This window comes from Salvelinus namaycush, chromosome 3, assembly GCF_016432855.1.
Source record: "Salvelinus namaycush isolate Seneca chromosome 3, SaNama_1.0, whole genome shotgun sequence".
NCBI classification, from domain to species: Eukaryota; Metazoa; Chordata; class Actinopteri; order Salmoniformes; family Salmonidae; genus Salvelinus; species Salvelinus namaycush.
In genome coordinates, this window is record NC_052309.1 from 72,740,693 (window position 1) to 72,754,181 (window position 13,489).

At 42.9% G+C, this 13,489-nt stretch overlaps 2 protein-coding genes across 9 annotated transcripts; both read left to right on the forward strand.

Moving 5' to 3' along the window:
* Positions 1 to 458: 458 nt before the first annotated feature.
* Positions 459 to 7,177, forward strand: LOC120037372 (SWI/SNF-related matrix-associated actin-dependent regulator of chromatin subfamily E member 1-like). Of its 8 annotated transcripts, none has more exons than XM_038983507.1 (12): positions 467 to 520; positions 885 to 1,063; positions 2,235 to 2,286; positions 2,726 to 2,769; positions 3,224 to 3,328; positions 4,131 to 4,223; positions 4,590 to 4,721; positions 4,832 to 5,003; positions 5,100 to 5,272; positions 5,350 to 5,451; positions 5,719 to 5,980; positions 6,199 to 7,177. In XM_038983507.1, exons 3-12 carry the CDS (start codon positions 2,280 to 2,282, stop codon positions 6,417 to 6,419), a joined length of 1,311 nt encoding a protein of 436 aa, XP_038839435.1. In that variant the 5' UTR covers positions 467 to 520; positions 885 to 1,063; positions 2,235 to 2,279; the 3' UTR covers positions 6,420 to 7,177. The 8 variants fall into 8 exon arrangements, with proteins under 8 accessions (XP_038839434.1, XP_038839440.1, XP_038839439.1 ...); XM_038983508.1 differs by lacking the exon at positions 467 to 520 and adding an exon at positions 633 to 803; XM_038983506.1 differs by lacking the exon at positions 885 to 1,063 and having other exon boundaries at positions 459 to 520.
* A 336-nt stretch (positions 7,178 to 7,513) lies between these two features.
* si:dkey-283b1.7 (von Willebrand factor C domain-containing protein 2-like) lies at positions 7,514 to 13,489 on the forward strand. Its single transcript, XM_038988615.1, has 3 exons — positions 7,514 to 7,867; positions 8,302 to 8,431; positions 13,189 to 13,489. Exons 1-3 carry the CDS (start codon positions 7,514 to 7,516, stop codon positions 13,428 to 13,430), a joined length of 726 nt encoding a protein of 241 aa, XP_038844543.1. The 3' UTR covers positions 13,431 to 13,489.

Below are 13,489 nucleotides of genomic sequence, written 5' to 3' on the forward strand. Positions count from 1 at the left end.
CAAGTGAACTGAAACTGTACTTTAAGTTTACAGGGCGTTGTAGGGGCTAAATAACTATAATTGAGCTTGAATCTCAAACATACCATTTTTATGTGTTCTGTGCATCTGTGTGCACAGAAGTGTAAGAAAGACAAGAGGTGAAACATTTGTGTGAAACATCTTAAGGAGGGGAGGACAATTGGGACAAGGTATCTATCTGTCTGTGCTTGAACTTCAACAATAACGGTACGGGATTGAGAGCTGACCCAATATCAGTTTTGTTTTATCTTTGCTCAAGCCATGAGCAAGGAGGGCAGCCATGCAATACCTAAAAGCAGTCTGCATAAAATCAGTAGCGGTGTTCTGCAGCCACCTAGCGGTAAGCAAAGATTAAGCATATTAACTCACTGGGTGCAAATCAGCGGTTCCTCGCCGAAACAGTAGACGGCGTGTTCTACGAAATCGTGTTTTAATCCGCAGTTATTCACCAGCGAAAAAAATTACAAACGCGCTTTTGAGGGAACAAAGAAAAGAGCTCGGGGTGAGTTCATTTTCAAGTGTATATCCTTTCGATAGTTTTGCATTTTACTTTTCGAAAAGGTCAGATGAAGGTGGAGATCAACTGAATAGAATTGTATTTTCATTCAAACTAAATACAATCTGCATTTACTTGCAAGCAAGGCTTAGCTTACATTCGCTAGCTAACTGTGACTCCATTCATAGACGCTAACTGCTTTAGCGCATATTAACGATAGCTTCTGACCAGGGTGGGTTTTGTTAAGAGCCCCGGCGCCTGCTCTAAACATTAACACGCATCGCCTGCGGTACGTTTTTGGAAACTTGTCTTTCATATCAGCGATAAATAATTGAAGAACTAAAGGTTAAATGACTACACCTTTTTATAGGGTTGGTGTTCCCACAAGGCCATATCTCAATCTCTTGTTTACGGAAGCCAGACAGAAAACATAGGCGGCCACCTGTGCTAATGAGCTATCTAGCTTGCTTCGAACACCTGGCTGTGTATGCAACAGTGGGGAGGAAGTGTAGTTCTTCAACTGGAGAAACACAACTTCTGTGCAATACTGTAAGTGTATATTTTGTATTTGTATAGTTGATTTCTCACTGATATGAAAGATAAGGGGCATATCAGCATATGTTTAGAAAATCGGTTTGGAAGGAGTGGCTATTGACTTTATCTAAAAGTTAAAACACAGCGTCGGAATTGTAGTTCACATGGAACCAAATGTGGGCGAATGTAACCGCTGAAAACCCTACATATGGAAAAGGGTTTAAGAGCTAGCTAACAGTAACTGTTAGCTGTTATCGTTAACTCTGCTTACTAGATTAGCTAACTAGCTACATTTTGTAACTTTGCTAGTTTGGATGTTTAACCAACGTTAGCGTATGTTTTGAGATCACGTCCTTCACGTAGGTAGTTACAACCTATAATTATTTAACTATAGTTACTGTAGCTATCTCACTATGCGGCTAGCTCTCTTACTAGCCACTTCTCGACATTTTCCAACCATTGCGTCATCACATTGGCACTGTCGGGTAGATTCTCACACACTGGTATCTTGTATTTGCATCTGTCTCTAGTCAATTGCTAATATCTTAGCATTGCAATTGGTTATTAAAATCAATCTAAGTGTTAAACACCTGACGCAATTTTGACGTAAACAAAAAAAGTTTGATAGGCCAGTTTCAACCAACGTGGGGTCTACCGCCTCCCTCCAGTTGCTAGTTTGCTCTGTTCACATCGCGGTGATGACAACTAAAGTTAACGTTATTTTACTTGGCTCAGTAAATTGGGGCTCTGCGTTCATGACTAGCTTCACTATACTTTATTAATTTATGGAAGTAAAGATGTTGCTAGGGTTCTAGAGAACGTGTTTATGTATGCGTAGGGTGCCATTAATCCCAAATACGAAATATTTTTTTTTGTATTTTCTATACCTCCACACTAGGTCCGGTCCATGAGTTTACGTCGGATCTGCCAAGATGCATGCGTGGGCGAGAGCTAGTCTGTTAGTATAGAAAGTGCTTTAAATTAGTTTATTTCGTATTTTAAGGAAATTACACCATGTTTTGTATGCAGCCTACTGGTTACATTGTATTTATGGAGCCAACAACAGTGTGAATCCTACGGTCTGTTTTCCAGATGCCATAATCTTTCAATCTCTTGCAGCACTAGCCATTTTTGGCATTGATATTATTATTATTTGCCTATAACAAGCTCAATGTTTTTATTACAGCGCCAATGACGAGAATAGCTTGAAATCCACAATTCCTCAGCCAAGATGTCAAGTAAGTAGATATTTATGTCAATTTGTTTTGATTTGGGGTGGCAGGTAGCCTAGCGGTTAAGGGCGTTGGGCCATTAAAGTCTCTGGTTAAAATACCTGCGCCGACTAGGTGAAAAATATGTCTATGTGCCCTTAAGCAAGGCACTTAAACCTAATGCTCTAGATAAGAGCATCTGCTAAATGACAACCCCGAAAAACGAAAGGGGTCCAATTGAAAATATTGCACGGATTCACCTCAAGCGTACAAATAGACTAAAAAGCGACAAGGGTTGAGAATTTTCACCAGTTTAAAGAAATCTGTGACCTGTATTGTAAAAACATGTAGGTTTAGATGCAGGTTAAACGCTAACTGCATTATAGAACTTAATTGACACAGGGAGTCCAATTTACTCTTTTTGTTTTGTATGTCTAAACTTTGTCTTAACATTTATTTTACACAGAAAGGCCATCATATGCACCTCCCCCCACCCCAGCCCCCACAACTGTAAGTATCACACACCATCCAACATCAGTCCTCCCATTTTCTCCCATTGCCAGGGGAGTGGGTCTTCTATACAATCAACATGAGCTCAGTAATGTACGGTTGGGCTGCAGGACTGCACAGACATATTAGCTCAGGATGTTCTGTCAATACATTTCCAAGTATGTGGCTCACAGACAAACATTTTCCCTTCATCTAAATCACATGCTGCTATACATTTTGAACATCAATAGATGGAAGTAGAACTGGCCAGTTACCAGCTGTTTACCTCCCTCTTTGCTATCTTTTTATTTTGTGATGCTCCTATGACAGAAACAAGCCAATGACTATGCGCTGCTTTCGCATGACTATGCTATGTAAATCATTACCCCCAAAACTCTCCTTTTCATTTTTTGTTGTCCCTCCCCCTTGTTTGTGTCATTTCTCATTTGTGTTTTGTCTCATTTGTCTCCATCAGCAAGTGCCCAACACCCCTGGGTTTGTGGGGTACAACCCATACAGCCATCTGGCCTACAACAACTACAGGCTGGGAGGGAATACCGGCAGCAACAACAGGGTAATGGTAGGACCAATGCCATCCAGGGCTAGAGCCCAAGGAGTAAGGCTGGCTATTCCCTGAGTGAGACAAGGATAATTGGGAGAAATGAGTGTTTGGTACAACAATAGAAGGGTGAAAAAAAAAATATATATATATATATTCAACATGCAGGAAAGGATACTTTTGGGGGGGGGATAAATGGTACAACAAAAACAGCTGCTGGCCGTGGTCAAGTGAGGTCAGTAATTGCCCCAAAGTCCTCCTATAATCTTCTGTAAAACAGACACGATCATCTTACTCCAACTGATTTGATGCTCCGCTTGATGACCCACCAACCACATGTGATTGTTTGTTTGAAGTGTCACCAGCTCCCCTCATCTTGTCCCACTCCTTGATGCAAAAGCATTTCATGTTAGAGCAGTTGCCCCTCTGACATGCCCCTCCCCTGCTTGTACATCCTGCTAGGGAGCAGCAGCATGTTGCCCCGTCCATCCAAGGCTCATGACTTGGCATGTCAGATGTTCATACTGGTTGGTGTTTTAATCACAAGGCAGCCAAAACTGATAGCACTATTCATTTGAATTATAGCCCTTAACACTGAGAGGGCAATAATGTGTCCTCTACATACCAGCTATGCATGAAACACTATCCAAAAAATAAGGTGCAACATTTTGGAATGAGTCTACTTAAGAGCTTCACTTAAAGCAGATTGTGTCATTTTCAGTTGTGGCCCTGCCCCTTTTTCATAGTAGTACATAAGTGCTTTCTGTAATCACTATGTCTGTTGGTTTGACCTGTTGATCTTTTCTTTGGCTCTCTTTCCCAGAATTCCTCAGGAATCACTGTTCCCAAGCCGCCCAAACCGCCAGACAAGCCGCTGATGCCCTACATGCGGTACAGCCGGAAGGTAAGCAGGAAGGTAAGACACCCACGGTGTCTACTTTTACTGCTTGTACAGGGGGTCACCCAGCCAACCGTCTGGATGGCCGGGGACCCCACTGTTGATGACCCCTGGTGGTATGTTCCTCACATTTTACCCCCTCTGGATTGGAGGTCGGAGACAGCTGAGTTACACCACCATCCGGATCCACTCCTCTTCAACACCTGTCTTCATTGTTGATTCTGTCTGTCCTTGTTTCTGTGTGACCTATTGTGCTTGCTTTCCCTTTGTCTCCTCCAAATCAAATCTTTCTCTCCCTCTTTCTTCTTCTTGTGTATTTATATATTATACATTTTCCGGTTTAGTTGCTGCTCTGTTTTGACCACGGTGCCTCCTTTTTGCCAGGTCTGGGACCAAGTCAAAGCCTCTAATCCGGATCTGAAGTTATGGGAGATTGGAAAGATTATTGGTGGCATGTGGAGGGACCTCACTGAAGAGGAGAAGCAGGACTACTTGAATGAATATGAAGCGGAAAAGGTGAGGACAGTTTGCAGTTGGGAGCTTCAGTTTTCCAATGCCCTAGCTATTTTGCCTTGGGTAAATGAGTCAAGTCTTTTCACTGAGATTTAACTACTGCCTCTCTATAGATTGAGTACAACGACTCCCTGAAGGCCTACCACAACTCACCGGCTTACCTGGCCTACATCAATGCCAAGAACCGTGCCGAGGCGGCTCTGGAGGAGGAGAGCAGACAGCGGCAGACCCGCGTTGAGAAGGGAGAACCTTACATGAGCATCCAGCCTGCTGAAGACCCAGATGGTAATGGCCTGGGGGCTAGAAATTCTGTCTCCTGTACCTTTTTTTGTTTATCCATATTGTGTGTATTGAAAGCCAACGTTTGTGTCCTTTCCGTAGACTATGACGATGGGTTCTCCATGAAGCACACGGCCACCGCTCGCTTCCAGAGGAACCACCGGCTCATCAGTGACATCCTTAGTGAGATTGTGGTGCCAGATGTGCGCTCTGTCGTCACCACTGCACGCATGCAGGTCCTCAAGCGCCAGGTCCAGTCCCTCATGGTGCACCAGGTAAGCAAAGCTAGTGGAAAACACACACTGGACTGCAATCACATAATAGTCTGGTTTGACACTGTTCCTTTCCACAGAGGAAGCTGGAAGCAGAGTTGCTGCAAATAGAGGACCGGCACCAGGACAAGAAGAGGAGATTCCTGGAGACTACAGACTCCTTCAACAGTGAGCTCAAACGGGTATGTGCCCCCACCCCACAGTGTCCAACGTGAGAATCACCTCATACAAAGTGCAACAGCTGATAGCCTTAGTCTTTTTTTGTACTAGTGAAGATAAAAGTAAACAAATTATCAGCAGCCGTGCTGAGATGATAGGTTTGTATTCTGTACCACTCTGTAGCTGTTCAAGTTTGTCTTTGTAGCGCTGGTGTGTTGTACTAAAGTCGGATTTGTCGTTACTGCTCAAAGCTGCAGTGTCTAAAACTAGATGTGTTTGTCTGTGTGCAGCTGTGCGGTCAGAAGGTGGAGGTAGACATGGAGAAGCTGGCAGCAGAGATTGCTGCGGCAGAGGAGGCTGCTAGGCGGCGGGCGGAGGAGAGGGAAAAGGAAGCGGCGGAGCAGGCAGAGAAGGCTACCCAGGCCCAGGAACAGCAGCAGGCAGCAGCAGCCTCCCCTTCATCTACCCTGCCCATCACTGAACAGAACAACACCACCCCACCAACCACAGAGACCAAGGAGGACCAGGACAAGCCAACCCCTATGGAGACAGGTCAGTCATACCAACATCTCACTAACACTAACTACAGCATTTTCTCTCTTGTTATTTCAGTAACTTGCTGTTTGGAGTAAGAAAAAGCATGATAAAAGTAGTGCTTTTATTGCAGTAACATGTTAACCATTGTGGCATTCAGACTGAGCATTGTGATCAATGATCATTACAATCTACACAAAGACACCTGACCTACACACTTTCCTCCTTTCCTTCAGAAGAGACTCCTGCATCAGATACATCTGAGACCCAGCCTGAGGCTGAGGAGGGCACACCTGCTGCAGAGAAGCAGCAGGGCCCGCCGGTGGAGAGCGTCACGGACGAGGGCACCAGTGACAGCACCGCCCCATCCGAGAGCAGCACCGGACCCCCTGCAGACCCCCCTGCTTCAGCTGAGCCTGCCCCAGAGGAAAGCCCAGCCAGCCAGCCCTCCCAATAACATCTCTGTAGAAGGGCACACCTCTCTCTGAGCACAACCTCCAACCTGTAGACTAGGGTCATGTTTTGTGGGCACAGTGCTGCATATCAAAAATATTGAAATGTATAGAAGTGATTTCATGGGTAGAGATGTCCATAGTTTTGTACATTCTGTATGTTATTTGCGATGTCGTGCAACCCTGTGCCCATTTAAATATGACCCTGTGATGTTCTTCCACCATTTCCACACTCAGTTTGTGTGTTTTCTATTGATCTTATAGACCTCTGGATTCATACCACAAGCCAACCGTTCCTCTTTAGCTATTTGCTAAAGTTGATTGATAGCGTTGATAGAACAGGGAAGGGCCTTGGCCTAATTTATTCCATACCCAATTGACAATGGTTTTTACATGCTATTTTTGTTGCCTATTTTTATCTAACTTTTAGTTAGTAATCAATATGGTGTGGACTGTTAGTGATCGATTAAATTCAGAATTCATATGAAATGGCCAGTCCTTGAATATCACCTATTATATCACAGCAAATGGATGATTTGTGAACTGTTTTACATGAGCTGTTTGCAACTGCACCGCTGTGTCAAACCCTGTTGCTGTGTTACACCACTAGAGAAATGGTCATGATGAACCTCAGATAAAACCTCACACATTCAAATGACTGTTTTTACTTGAATTTGAATGATTTTAGTATGCCTCTGCGATTTGCATCTTTTTTTGTACTGTCAAGCCTCTGCCCAAATAAAAGTAATTTCTGTCTTTCTGACCAGTGGCTTATTTCAAATGGTTTATTGGCTTTCTCTAGATGTAGGCCTACTGATTGCTTAGACTGCCTAGTCAATAACTCAGCATTGTAATTTTGATAAATCGAGAATGTATTATCAAACATTCCTTAATTATTTTACAATTATTTCAAATTGAAGAAAAAAAATGTCTGACTTTTGGACAACTGCTGTGAGTAAAATCTCGTTGACCATTGGGGAATGTGGTTGCATGCCCTCTTTTCTTGCCTCATCGCCTTCTCTACCATCCATGCGTCGTCATACCTCTTGAAAAGAGCACGAGGGAGCACCAGACGGCCACAGTGTAGATATCAGGAATGATGAACAGCCGCGCGCTTTGCCTCTACATCGCGCTCCTCTACCCGATTCCCAAAACATTGACGGAATACTCAACCAATACTGATTCGGAGTACGAGTTTGGGGATTACCGGGGCAAGTGGTGCTTAGACGACCACGGATTTGTGTATAGCATCGGGGAGGTGTACTATCCCAGTCCATCTGCTTGTCCGTGCACCTGCACTGAAGACGGACCCGTGTGCATACGACCCAAGTGTCCTCGCATTCATCCTCGATGTACGCGGATTAAATACAAGTCCTGCTGTCCAGTGTGTGAGGCAGTTAGCAAAGTGTGTGTATATGGTGGCAAAATGTACAGAATATTCGAGGAATTCAGGGTGAGATTTATTTTTTAAAGAAACATGACAATATGTTCCATCTACTTTAAGTGACTGTGTACATTATCCAAGGTTGGATCTTTGAATTTGTTTATTATACTCATAATGTCAAAGCAGTGTTTTTTGTGTGTCTAGCCTGATGGTGAAGACAGGTACATTGGTTATTGATTTATCCTCTATTGCATGAGAGATGTAGGCCTATTGTCAAGTGTAATCATAACTACTCTCCATCAACAAGGGGTCATGTGGGGGTCAGCAGTTGAGATGGCAATTGAAAACAGTATTCAGGTATTACATTGATGCATGCTTCATAGGTTTCTCAAGTATTATGCTTCCTTCCAAATGACAGGAGAACACAGAGTTTAACATTAGAGAGAATGAAAGTGAGTGTGGTAGAAAATATGTCTAAAGGTGTGTCTAACCTGCTGTTTCAGTTGTCACGCTGTGAGAGATGTCGTTGCGAGCCCAACAGGGAGGTGTATTGTTCCATCTCTGACTGTCCTGCACCACACTGTGTCAACCCTACATATGAGCCCAACCACTGCTGTCCTGTCTGCTACACTGGTGAGTTCACTTCTACAAACACACAACTTTCCAACACAATTAATGGTCTCTACCCTCAGAAACACAATTTCTTGCACACTAGTTTGCATGCTATAATGATAGGGTGGACATACACACACACACACAGATGTGTTCTGTATAATTTGACCTGAACATACAACGCAAATATACAGAATCCATAAGCCTGGTCATACAGTTGAAGTCTGAGGTTTACATACACCTTAGCCAAATACATTTAAACTCAGTTTTTCACAATTCCTGACATTTAATCCTAGTAAGAATTCCCTGTCTTAGGTCAGTTAGGATCACCACTTTATTTTAAGAATGTGAAATGTCAGAATAATAGTAGAGAGAATGATTTATTTCAGCTTTTATTTAATCACATTCCCAATGGGTCAGAAGTTTATATACACTCAATTAGTATTTGGTAGCATTGCCTTTAAATTGTTTAGCTTGGGTCAAACGCTTCCCACAATAAGTTGGGTGAATTTTGGCCCATTCCTCCTGACAGAGTTGGTGTAACTGAGTCAGGTTTATAGGCCTCCTTGCTCACACACACTTTTTCAGTTTCACCCACAAATTTTCTATAGGATTGAGGTCAGGGCTTTGTGATGGCCACTCCAATACCTTGACTTTGTTGTCCTTAAGCCATTTTGCCACAACTTTGGAAGTATGCTTGGGGTCAACTTAGTGTATGTAAACTTCTGACCCACTGGAATTGTGATACAGTGAATTATAAGTGAAATAATCTGTCTGTAAACAATTGTTGGAAAAATTACTTGTGTCATGCACAAAGTAGATGTCCTAACCGACTTGCCAAAACCTTAGCATGATAACAAGAAATTTGTGGTGTGGTTGAAAAACAAGTTTTAATGACTCCAACCTAAGTGTATGTAAACTTCCGACTTCAACTGTATGTAACTCAAGCATTTCGCTGCACCTGCTATAACATCTGCTTAACTGTGTATGCGACCAATAAACATTGATTTGATGTCAACCATTAATAATTAGCTTTGACACAGCTGCAGCTCTTCTTATGTAATGTTTACGATGGCAGTAGTTGGCTGCTGCCCCCAGTTGGAGTCTAAAGTCGTCAATATCTTCAATGTTTCTTTAATCACTGCTCCACTGCACTGGTACCATCTGTACTGTGCGTTCAACATGATATGTACATCATATTTATATCAAGCTCAATTATTAGTTAGAGTCAAGCCAAGGAGTTTTGGAAATATTTCAAATATTTAGTCACTGATGTGTGATCCAACCATTCTTAGAACTAAACTATGGAATTCAGCATTGCACAGATTACATAACTGAATTTAGATACTGGATAAAGAGGGATGTAATCAAACAGCTCGATAGTGCTCTGTCCAACACAGTAATAGTCACTAGCCCCCAGCCTGGTGGGATAGTGGGGCATGGGGCTAGCCATCCAACAGCAGGCAGTAAAGGAACAGCTTGTGTGTGTGCTGTATATAGTTCAATCAGTAAATCAATCACATTTATTTATAAAGCCCTTTTTACATCAACAGTTATCACAAAGTGCTTATACAGAAACCCAGTCTAAAACCCCAAAGAGCAAGCAATGCAGATGTAGACTGAACACAAATATAAACACAACATCTAAAGTGTTGATTCCATGTTTCATGAGCTGAAATAAAATAAAAATATAGGACAAAACACACATCACAACAAGAAAGACACCACAACACTAAATAACACTACATAACACAACACAACACTACAATATCCAGCTACTTCGCAAACCCATTGAAGAGGAGTGGGACAACATTCCACAGGCCACAATCAACAGCCTGATCAACTTTATGCGAAGGAGATGTGTCGCGCTGCATGAGGAAAATGGTGGTCAGATACTGAACGGTTTTCTGATCCACTCTCCCACCTTTTTTTATGTATCTGTGACCAACAGATGCATATCTGTATTCCCAGTCATGAAATTCGTAGATTAGGGCCCAATGAATTTATTTCAATTGACTGCTTTCCTTATATGTACTGTAACTCAGTAAAATCTTTGAAATTGTTCCATGTTGCGTTTATATATTTTTTCAGTATATATTGGCACCCTTCCACTTTTCTTAAATAATTCCCTTTTTCTTCTATAATAAATTGGAATTAAAAAAAAAAAAAGTTTGGTCTCCACACATTGAATTTTCAACATTGAAGAAGCAATTTTGTTTTTTGAAACTTAAGTTTACAATTTTAATTGAGAAAATGAAAACAAATGTCATGGACTCAATTATTAGCACCCATGAGCTTTTTATTATAATTGTTTTTTTTTCACCTATATTTAACCTGGTAGGCCAGTTGAGAACAAGTTCTCATTTACAACTGCGACCTGGCCAAGATAAAGCAAAGCAGTGCTAGAAAAAAATCTATATACAGTGTGTGCAAATGAGGTAAGACTAGGGAGGTAAGGCAATAAAATAGGCCTTAGTGGTGAAGTAATTACAATTTAGCAATTAAACACTGGAGTGATAGATGTGCAGAAAATGAATGTGCAAGTAGAGATACTGGGGTGCAAAGGAGCAAAAATAAATAAATAACAGTATGGGGATGAGGTAGTTGGATGGGCTATTTACAGATGGGCTATGTATAGGTGCAGTGATCTGTGAGCTGCTCTGACAGCTGATGCTTAAAGGTAGTGAGGGAGATATGAGTCTCCAGCTTCAGTGATTTTTGCAATTCGTTCCAGTCATTGGCAGCAGAGAACTGGAAGTAAAGGCGGCCAAAGGAGGAATAGGCTTTGGAGGTGACCAGTGAAATATACCTGCTGGAGCGAGTGCTACGGGTGGGTGCTGCTATTGTGACCAGTGAGCTGAGATAAGGCGGGGCTTTACCTAGCAAAGACTTATAAATTAATTGGAGCCAGTGGGTTTGGCAACGAATATAAAGCGAGGGCCAGCCAACGAGAGCATGCAGGTCGCAGTGGTGGATAGTATATGGTGCTTTGGTGACAAAACGGATGGCACTGTGATAGACTGCATCCAATTTGCTGAGTAGAGTGTTGGAGGCTATTTTATAAATGACATCGCCAAAGTCAATAATCGGTAGGATAGTCAGTTTTACGAGGGTATGTTTGGCAGCATGAGTGAAGGATGCTTTGTTGCGAAATAGGAAGCCGATTCTAGATTTAATTTTGGATTGGAGATGCTTAATGTGAGTCTGGAAGGAGAGTTTACAGTCTAACCAGACACCTAGGTATTTGTAATTGTCCACATATTCTAAGTCAGAACCGTCCAGAGTAGTGATGCTGGACGGGCGGGCAGTGATCAGTTGAAGAGCATATATTTAGTTATACTTGCATTTAAGAGCAGTTGGAGGCCACGGAAGGAGAGTTGTATGGCATTGAAGCTCGTCTGGAGGTTAGTTAACACAGTGTCCAAAGAAGGGCCAGAAGTATACAGAATGGTGTCGTCTGCGTAGAGGTGGATCAGAGAATCACCAGCAGCAAGAGCGACATCATTGATGTATACAGAGAAAAGAGTCGGCCCGAGAATTGAACCCTGTGGCACCCCCATAGAGACTGCCAGAGGTCCGGACAACAGGCCCTCCGATTTGACACACTGAACTCTGTCTGAGAAGTAGTTGGCGAACCAGGCGAGGCAGTCATTTGAGAAACCAAGGCTGTTGAGTCTGCCGATAAGAATGTGGTGATTGACAGAGTCGAAAGCCTTGGCCAGGTCAATGAATACGGCTGCACAGTATTGTCTTTTATCGATGGCGGTTATGATATCGTTTAGGACCTTGAGCGTGGCCAGCTCGGAAACCAGATTGCATAGCGGAGAAGGTACGGTGGGATTCTAAATGGTCGGTGATCTGTTTGTTAATTTGGCTTTCGAAGACCTTAGAAAGGCAGCTAATACTTGGTTGCACAGCCTTTGGCCAAGAGACAGTAACTGCTGACAAACGCTTCTTGAAGCCTTCAATTAGCTCTTTTCTACTGGAAGTTTGGCCCACTCTTCAGCTGCAAACTGCTCCAATTCTACAATGTTTGAGGGGTGCCTTCCACCAACTGCTGTTTTCAGATCTCACCATATGTTTTAGATGGAATCAGATCTGAACTCAATGGCCACTCCAGAACAGTCTAGTGTTTCTTCTTGAATGATTCCTGGGTGCTTTTTGATGCGTGTTTGGGTTTGTTGTCCTGCTGGAAGACCTATAACCTTCGACAGAGACCCAGTTTTTGTACACTAGGTTGTAACATTGGACTGATAATCTGCAGATTTCATGATGCCTTGCACATGTTCAAGGCCCCCAGTACCAGAGGCAGCAAAGCAATCCCACAGCATTATTGAAACTCCCCCATGTTTGATTGTAGGAAGTGTCTCTTTGAATGCTTAATTTGGTCATCAGTAGTGCTGATTTGTATTGTATTGGTCCACAGAACATTTTTCCCAGAATTTAGGGTTGTTTAAGTGGGTTTTTGCAAAGTTCAATAGGCGTTTCTTGTGTAGGGAATTATTTAAGAAAAGTGCAGGGGGCCAATTTATTTAGCCACAACTGTATGTCTGCCTTTATGGATGTGTAAGTAACTCTACAAAGTATAGCATATTGGTGCTGCAAATGACAGTAGGATGATTTTAATAAGACTACAGAAGTTTCTCATTGCAATGCTGATAAAAAAGAGCACATTAAGTACACAGTTAACTGTCAAAAATGTATGCAATTCACATTTATGGTGACATCTGATATAATATCTATTTATTCTACATAATTTTTCTGCATCCTGCTTACAGGGCCCAATTGTTTTGTGGGCGACAGAGTGATCTCGGCAGGGGAGTGGGTAGAGATAGACAAGCAAACTGTGTGTTACTGCACCTACCGGGACGGCACCTGGCAGATGCACCCCCATGCCACCTGCGAGCAGCGCCCGCTGCCGGACCCCGATCTCAACCCCAGCCCCTCTGAGCCCCCCGAGGAAGACGAGACCAAGCAGATGGACAGGGACTTCCGCCCCAGGCTGGACTGGATCCCATGAGCAGGCAGGAGGGTGGGTGTGAGAGGGTAATAGTGCGCCAAGGGGAAACGGGGAGATGA

What these genes read in the sequence shown, in the direction of transcription:
- LOC120037372 (XM_038983506.1), top strand. An exon ending in CCACCCCAGCCCCCACAACT is followed by an intron (nt 2,770 to 3,223) that starts GTAAGTATCACA and finishes TGTCTCCATCAG; the next exon opens with CAAGTGCCCAACACCCCTGG. An exon ending in GCCGGAAGGTAAGCAGGAAG is followed by an intron (nt 4,224 to 4,589) that starts GTAAGACACCCA and finishes CCTTTTTGCCAG; the next exon opens with GTCTGGGACCAAGTCAAAGC.
- si:dkey-283b1.7 (XM_038988615.1), top strand. Translation starts at nt 7,514, where the DNA reads ATGAACAGCCGCGCGCTTTGCCTCTACATCGCGCTCCTCTACCCGATT. An exon ending in GAATATTCGAGGAATTCAGG is followed by an intron (nt 7,868 to 8,301) that starts GTGAGATTTATT and finishes CTGCTGTTTCAG; the next exon opens with TTGTCACGCTGTGAGAGATG. An exon ending in CTGTCCTGTCTGCTACACTG is followed by an intron (nt 8,432 to 13,188) that starts GTGAGTTCACTT and finishes TCCTGCTTACAG; the next exon opens with GGCCCAATTGTTTTGTGGGC.